We start from the raw sequence: 8,929 nt of genomic DNA, 5'->3' as shown, positions 1-8,929 counted from the left end.
AGACAAAAGTTAAACTTTTCTCCACTTTGATAAATGTAAACTAATGCGAACCTTTACAATTGGGTATAATATGAAAAAAGCACAACTACTTCCACTTACTAGGAATAACATTTACCTTTTAGTTTAATTAAGAAACTGAGTTTTAAATATGTTTACTAAATTCATAAACTTCGGTAAAACAACAATATAAATTATTTCCAAAGGAACTAGACTATTACAATTCCAACCTGCCGAGTAGCGACTTATAACAACACACTTCATTTAATGTTTACTTGTTGCTAGAAATCAGGTTCGCAGAAAATGCTGTTTACTGGTTAAATTTAGTAGGAATAACACGACCTGTGACGTAGGCTATAGTATACCCAATTAAAACGTATTAACGTTTTATATAATATAGATCAGCCATGTGATGCTCACTACGTGCTCTTGCGCGCCGAAGCCTATCAATTAAAAATGAAAACTGTTGCCAAAGCGAGAAAAGAAATATCATCGGTTTTATTGATACATACGTATTAGCGTTTTATATAATATAGATTGGGTATATTTTCATTAAATAGTTTTTAATTTTGCAGAAACAATCTGTTTAAAGAAGCACAAATCTCCACACCTTTCTTGGCACAATTCATTTAACAACTACGAGGTTGAGCTCGCCAGTTCTCATTCACTTTTGTCTTTCACAGAACATTTTTGTTTCAAAAGATACAATTATTTTAGCTTTGAGTTAGAACATTTTGTTAATCATAGCGAAATGAAACTGGATTTGAAAAATAATCATCTCAAGTTAAGAAAAAAGAACCTTGACCCAATAAGATGAAATAAATACGAAGTCATTTTAGGTAAAGCAAATCAAATAGCTACCTATCCTTCATTATTAAATTTTTATTATTATTATTATTTTTAAATTTCACGATAAATGTTAAGATCTTTTTAATTTATTTTGTTGCTACTTTTAATGAACATCTACTCGAAAGCGTGTTCATAAAAAGAAGATCGCGTGAGAAAAAAATAAATTTTCTACAACAGTGGATATACAGTCAATATTTATTTATTATTATTCCACTGGTACTATTTTTTACTCACCACCTTTATAAGTTTCTAAATCTTACAGATTTTGAGTAACAAAGCAAAATAATACGTAAATCAAAAAAGTGAGAAAAAATTAGCTAAAAAAGGCACTTAAAATATCAATAACTTTTAAACAAATTGGAATTCCTCTAACCTGTATGGTATTCTCTCCAACAAGTTCAACAGTTAATAATTCTTGAACAAATTAATTCCCGTACACCAGGGGTGTCTAACTCGCGGCCCGAGATGAACATTTTTGTGGCTCAGTCAATATATCCGAAGCAAAGTAAAAATAAAATAGAAATGTGAATTGGAAACGAAACCAGCATGTAAAATTATAATATACTTTATTTATAAACTATACGGATCATTTTAAATTGTCCACTCGAAAATGTAAAATTCTGATTGGCTGAAATGGAATCCGTAATTAAAAAAGCATTCAAATGTAAACTATTTCTTTGGGAAAGGTAACTGAAAAATGAAGATTTCACGCACTTCCCCACGTGCAACAAGAACAAATCTAGTTTAGATGATACTGCATCGTATCAAAAATACACAGAAATTTGAAACAAGGTTTAAAGATTTTAATTCTTTGGAAGACAAATTTTGTTTTTTTTCTTTGATTTTCTCAATAAATATAGACTCAGTACCCAGTTATATGCAAATGGAAGTGATTGAGATTCAGTGCGACTCAAATTTGAAGGCAAAATTCATTGAAATGGATGTGCCTGAATTTCACGAATATTTACTGGCAAGGTTTGAAAATACTCGAAAATTCGCGTATGAAATTATTTCCAAGGCAATTATTTTCTGTTATGAACGGAAATAAATCTCCTGTCCGAAACCGTATTAATAGCGCTCACATTGGGTCAATTTTGAAATTAGTCTCGGCCAATAAAATTTCTCCAGAAATAGAAAAGATAACAGCAGAGAAGAGATGTCAAGTATCAGGACGTAAACAATAATTTAACTTTATATATGCTTATTACAATTCAAAATAAAAATATTTGTTTCTATGAACATCGATTTTTTTTTTTGCGGCCCACCTGAAGTTAAGCATTGTTTATTTGCCCCAAGTTAGTTTTTGAGTTTGACACCCCTGCCGTACACTTTCCTACACACCTCAGTAATTTAAAGTTTCTAAGCCATGGGAGCTCGATCGCATCTCAACCGGGTGACCGGGGTTCGATGGCTGGGATTTTGCATCAGGCTCGCACCGACCACAGTGCTGAGATGAAATATCATCAGTGGTAGACAGTTAAGAGTTCACTTGCCGTTAGGCTAATCATGGAAATTTTGGGTGGTTTACCTCTCCATGTCACGCAAATACGAAATTTCTCTCAATACTTGATCCAGGAGTTCCCTTGTCTTCTGGATTAGGTTCAAAATGACAAGACTACGGAGTTGAACATTGGTAGTCGTAAACTCAAAATTGGGTCGGCTGTTCAACAACGGTTATAAAATGTGAAGTCTTATAATTTTTGAGGAACAAAGCGAAATATAACATAAAGTGGAACACCCAAAACAATTATGACACGAATTTTTAATATAAAGAGAAAAATAATGAAAAAAGATGATGCCACTGTAACAAATGTCTCATCTGTTTGCAATTATATTTTTGACCCCAATGTGTTTCATAATATTCTTAAAACAGAAATGTATAACCATGAACTGCTGAAATATTTAATATCAAAATATAATAATTTTATTCATAGGTTCTTAAAAACTGAGAATGATAAAGAGATTTATTATTTTAAAAAAGCAATCACATTAAAGGTTAAGAAATCTCTCCATACATTTTAGTAATTATTTTATCACGTTTCTATTATCTATGATTTCGTATCTATGACATAGGAATTTTTGCAATTGAAATTTCGGTCACTAGTACTTATAGATCTCTACTTGAGCTCCATGCCTGATGACAGCAGCAATGATTACCTAGTCGATACAAGTGTAATTTACCTTCTGACCAGCTAACATCGCACCTGAAGTCCCTAAAGACCAAGTTTCAATCACTTCCAAACACTAAGAATATCTTATTATATTTTATAACCTGCTTTGAACAGCTGACTCATTCATGGATTTTTTAATTCCGCACTCTTGTAATTTTGAACCCAACCCAGTAGACAAGTGCAATCCTGGATTAAACACTGGGACAAATTACTTTTGAACTCTTTGGTGCTTTGGTGGAACTAATCCACAGTTGCGTTACATGGGGAGGAAAGTCTTCAATGGATACAGTAAAGTTAACCTAACCCATAATCCGTCTACAACTAAGGATATTTTACGTCAGCACTAGGGTCGGTGCCTGCCGGGATTCGCATTTACCAACCATCGCTAGGATTCGAACCTGCGTCACCGCATTTTTAAAGCTCTAACTTCCGATCCACCACAGCTCCAGCAGAATTAATCGACATTTTCGAGAATTTATCGCCAAACAAAATTTTGACCACTTTCTGAAAACACTCAAATTTGAATGAAATAATTCCTTACGGTGACAAGAAAATTTATTTTAATGGCAAATATCACGAATTTTGACCAGTTTTAACAGTTTCCACAAAAAAATAGAAATTGGGAAGCAATAAATTTCTCACAAAGTTTTAGCAGCATAATATTACTTTCTCCTTTTTAGTCTATACTTTTAAAAAAAGTAGATTTTAAATTTTTAACTTCATTTTATTTTTTAACAATACGAATTCATCATTTAAAAGTAGCAATATAATAAAAAGAAGAAGAAAAGAAACGGCCGTTGATCATGAAATATTTTACTTTTGAAAATTTAAATAAATCTTCAAATTTCGGTTGTTTTAAAAAACTTATAATTCTTTATAAAATTAAAATTGTCCGAGAGTTAAAAAAAAGATTAAACGGAAAACAAAATCTTTTGTTTATATTCATACCTATTTTCATCTAAAAGTTACGTTTTGTATATATTTGTTTCATTAATCATTTAAGAATATTTTCAACTCTGATGACAATTAGTTGGTATCTCATATTGTTTATAAATGAAATATTATGATAAATAAAGTATAGTTTCTTTGATGAAATATTAATTAACTTTTAAGACATCCTAAGTAGTAGAAAGGGAGATCAAAATCTTCTTTATTTTATTTTGTACTACAAACGATCCGTATATTTATAATATATTTTTATTCTTCATGATTTTCTTCGCCAACTTTAATGTCTCAAATACTAAGAAAGATAAACGACGAGAACTTTGGATTGATCGCCGTTGTTTGATTTGACTCTTTTTTCAGGATATTTAAAAAACTATATTTATCCCCCCCCCCAACCTTCAGCATTACCTAATAATTTAAATTCCCAAGTTGAAGAGTTTCTTGTCAAAAAGGTTATGGCGAATAATTTTCGAAATAAAAAATGAATTTTTTCAGAAAAATCACCGTGTACTGCTTCCCAAGAAAAATTGCTGTCCACATATTAAAACGTTTCATGAAAACATGGAAAGCGACGACTTTGAAGCAATTTTCCGAATAGAAAAATTGATTGATTAGCAATTTCGAAAACGATGTCGACATGTCATGATGGCAGAGTTTTTTTTATTAGGTTGTTAAAAAGTTCCGCAACACCCTTGTTGAAAAATCTCGTTTATAGCAATAACGAATCGAAACCCGAAGTTCCAATCATCTAGATCTCTCTTATTGATGAAAGTTTAAATAAACTAAGAACATTCAAAAACAACAAAACAAAATGAAAATTCCTAAAAGTTTAAATATTCGAAGAGTTGCAGAACCCTTTTAACAACCTGACAATAAACTCTATTCATGTAAGTTTATTGTAAACGAATTTTTTTTTTTTTTTTTTTTTTTTGAATGCATAATTATGTTTGCGTTGTTTTTAAAAGTAAAATTATCGTTTCTGAATTTAGATCAATTGTCCCATTCATACAAATATCTTTATTAGTACTCATTCTGATATTTCATGACTCAACGTCTTCGAATACTATTTAAGAATTTTTTTTTCCTACTTTTTAGAACACATTTGGTTCTGAACTTGTTATCTCGTAACTTGTTAACTCGTAAACTCACTATCTCGAAGTTTTGTAAGCGTCTCTGCAACTTTGAGATATCGAGAGTATCTTGTATTTTTAAATAAAAATCCCTACCCAAGGAAGATCTCTTTCCGATTTCACAGAGAAGAGAAGTTATTTTTAAGAACCCCCGTTCTATAGATAGACCTCTAGACTGTTCCTTTTCTTACATCGTCAAGAATATTTGAAGAATAGTGAAGTGATCTAAAAGTTTAGTGCCACATCATACTTTTATGATAAGAAATATTTCTTTTTAAATATTAATTAAAATTTAAAAAAAAATACATCTCTATCCAGCATAAAAAGATAAAAACAGTTGTCATTGTAGTGGATTGAAGAATATATAAAATAAGTTCTGCAAATTATTTCTCTGTCGTATGAAATATTTCAATTATGATACAAGTAACTTAATATCGTTAACTGAAGTTATCATAAACTATTTGTAATGTTGAATGACTGTTCTACAATCATTAAACGGTAAAAAATTAATTTTTTGTGACCATTACAATAATTATTTAAAACTGAAATGAAATACTAGGAATTGATTTTTTCCATTTTTTCCTTACAGAAACACTCAACTAGTTTTCTTAGTAACCAAAAATGAAAAGGGAAAAAAAAGTTTTATGAATTTGAAATGTTAAGCAAGCAAAGTGATATGATTTAAATTTTATTTTATTAAAATCCGGAACTAAATTTGAGTTATTAGAATGGAGAATTTTGTAATCTTTTTACCCTTTGTCGAAATGGGACACTTTTATAGATTTTTTTCTGGCTCTTTAATTGCAAGTAAAAGAATATTTTTTAATTATTAAAAAATAAACAGTCTAATAGTTTCTAAAAAAATCTATTAGATTCTAGAAATTATATTTGTACTTAAAACAATAAAATCCACAAAATAAAAAGTAGTTTGAAATTTTGTTCCATTCATACTCAAAAATTTATCAATGATTAATTGCTTAAATTTAAGAAAAAATTTATGATGAATAACTGCTTCTCTAAATAATTGCAAATTTGAAAAATTATTGTTTGGAAGTGATCCATGTTTTTAGCATTAACGCACCCGTGTCCGATGCTGTATTTTATAACCAAAAATTATTAAATGCCAAATATAATATTTTTCACTTATTTTGTACAAAATAATGAAATAACAAAAGAAGAAAAATTTGCACGAAATAATGAAAATTCTGCGTCAAAGGGTTAATAGAATTTAAATCGTTCCGAAACAAAAAATTATTGAAGTACTCCTTGGGGTTAACAGCGACTTGTAATTTGTATTTAAGAAAACACTTTGAAAAACATTTACATATTATTAAAGTAAATTATTCCGAAATTACTTACTAAAATATTTATTTCAGAAATAATAATTCGCAACTAGCAGTTATTCAAGAACACATTTATTGATACATTTTACCCATTTTTTGAAACTTATTCATTTTATTTTTCATTCTAAACAATAAAAGTAAAATGAACTTATCATTCCAGTTCATTTCTAACAATGAATTTATCTCAAAAATGATGATTCTTAAAAATTATCAACTGAATAAAAGGAATAAACTGACCGTTCGTAAAAACGAGACATCGTCCTGCTCGGAGCTTCCTTCAGCTTCAGCCATGTCGCAGGCTCACCGAAACGCTAAATCCTTTTAAATCTCACAACCCATCTGTGCAGACGATCTTCCCATCTGGAAGACCCCATCATTGGAACGAATCCAACGCCACCACCCTTATTTTACACTCTCAATTGATTAACGAAATGTCAGTTTTCATAAAAACTCTTTTTACTTATTTTTTTTTTTTAAATCTGTTTAAGAATGAAAAAAAAAATTATTATCAATGAGCAAAATGAAAAGGTAAACACGCAGAATAACTTTTGATCTAATAACCAGATTTTTTTTCTTTTTTTTTAACTAACATGACATTATAACAGTTCGAGTGCTTAACTCTAAATATGTAAATTATTTTAAGCAGACGATAAAGGAGATATTTAACCCTTCTATATGAAATGAGATGAAAGTTCGAGAGAATATAATTCTTTTAATAAAAGTTATCTTTTTATTTTCCTTACAGATTTCGAATAAAGAGAACATCTCAGGCTAATGCAGTAGAATGAGAGATTTGCGTCATCGGGAGAAAAAAAAAACGATTCTTGAAATGCGATTTTACTATTTTAATTTGCTCAAAAATATTTCATTAACTTTTGTATAAACTGTAATGAGTTATCGAATGATCACTTGTGAGCACAATTCAAATCTATCAATTATATATGAAATATTTTGTAAAATAATATTATACTGCATAAAACCCATGATGTTTTTTGTGACATAGTTTTTATGTTTCGTAATAGAGCTGTGTGTATTAAGGAGAATTTTTAGAGTAATAAATAAATATCAATTATTTTTGGATATCCTCGGGCGTTTAATATTTCCGACTCAAAAATAGCCGAAAATGGGTCAAATTTTTGCGTTTTAGTACCCTTTACTTGTAATTTGTGTCGTTTTTTTTCTTCTTTTCGTTTGCTAGGATTAAGAAAATAAAACCCAACAATCCATCGGGAAAACCGAACAAGTTTTATTTTCACTATACCATTTTGAAAGATTAACAAAATTAGAAATCTTGATTATTACTATTTCCGCAAATTGCGCCTCTCCAAGATATTTTTTCTACGTGCAAGAAGTTTTCTACGTAACTCCATGACATTTGTGCTAGGGTCCTGAAATTCGGAATTTGGTTGCAAGCGGCAATCCTAAAAATCGTTCGAAAATTTCCAAATAATTTCTTCTATTAGGAAGTTTGAAAAAAAAAAGGGAATTTTTCTCATTGACTAAATATTGAAATATAAACAATTATATGGAATTAATAAACAAACCAGTTTTTTTAATATAACACGATAGCTTAGTTTAATCACGTGAGGGTTAGGAGACGTTATCTGAAAGCACATGTAGGGGGGGGGGGCGGATTAAGCAAACTAAGCACGTTACCTAAGGGAGCACTACAAAGCATTAATGAAAAAACATTTTTTTTTTTTGCACATTTTAATTCGATTGTAAATTTAAACCGTTCATGGTTTAAATTAAATTGCTATCGTGTAATATTTATTTCAGTCCCGCGGACACAAAAAAAAATATTATGTATTGATATCTTAAAAGCATATTAAATATAGATATCAATTATTTTGAATATAATGTTTTCATTGAATATGAATTTTTTAAATTGTGTTTTCAATTTTATAAAAGTAGATATAATTTTGGCTCTTTTGGATAATGTTTTTTGAAGTTATACTTCTTATGCGACTTCCAACAAGGTTGCGTTAAACGTTTAAAGCTACATTTTTATTGGCCGGAAAATCACGTGGTAGGATCCAGTTTTCCCTCATTCATTTCCATATTGTTTTGGTTCTCACTAGCATAAAAATAATAAAAGTCATAAAAGTATTGTTTTTCTATAAATATTTTTTTAGTTTGTTTTGATACACATATAATTTAATAGGGTAGTATTTTTTATTTTCAAATTTAGTGGATAACAATTGTAAAAAATGAGTGAAAACAATCCCACGGACAATGCGACGGATTTAAGGTTATGTCAAGGTACGTCTCTTGTGAATATCAATTGATTGTTAGGTTTTCTCTTCTGAAATTACATTATGACGCATTCACATACATTATTAATACAAATACATTTTCCAGGGCGAGACGACGAGGCCACCACAAACACTTCCACTGGTTCAAGATGCACAATATTACCGTTATTACAGAGCACGGAAGCTAGGGGAGCAGGAAAAAGAGTCGTTGAATAGAACTAGTGATCCTTTTACGACTG

General features: G+C 29.8%; 1 protein-coding gene across 1 annotated transcript in view; it reads right to left on the bottom strand.

Moving 5' to 3' along the window:
• LOC107450496 (Ryanodine receptor) overlaps positions 1-6,782 on the bottom strand; it is a gene marked incomplete in the record, with an annotated part of 265,214 nt that extends 258,432 nt beyond the window's left edge. The window contains 1 exon segment of the mRNA XM_071180425.1: positions 6,673-6,782. Within this exon segment, the coding sequence (XP_071036526.1) occupies positions 6,673-6,726 (54 nt within the window).
• Between the last annotated feature and the right edge of the window lie 2,147 nt (positions 6,783-8,929).

The sequence above is a fragment of the Parasteatoda tepidariorum genome, chromosome 4, assembly GCF_043381705.1.
Source record: "Parasteatoda tepidariorum isolate YZ-2023 chromosome 4, CAS_Ptep_4.0, whole genome shotgun sequence".
Taxonomy (NCBI): domain Eukaryota; kingdom Metazoa; phylum Arthropoda; class Arachnida; order Araneae; family Theridiidae; genus Parasteatoda; species Parasteatoda tepidariorum.
The sequence above is the reverse complement of the archived record's forward strand: the minus strand, read 5'-3'. Positions and strand labels throughout refer to the sequence as shown.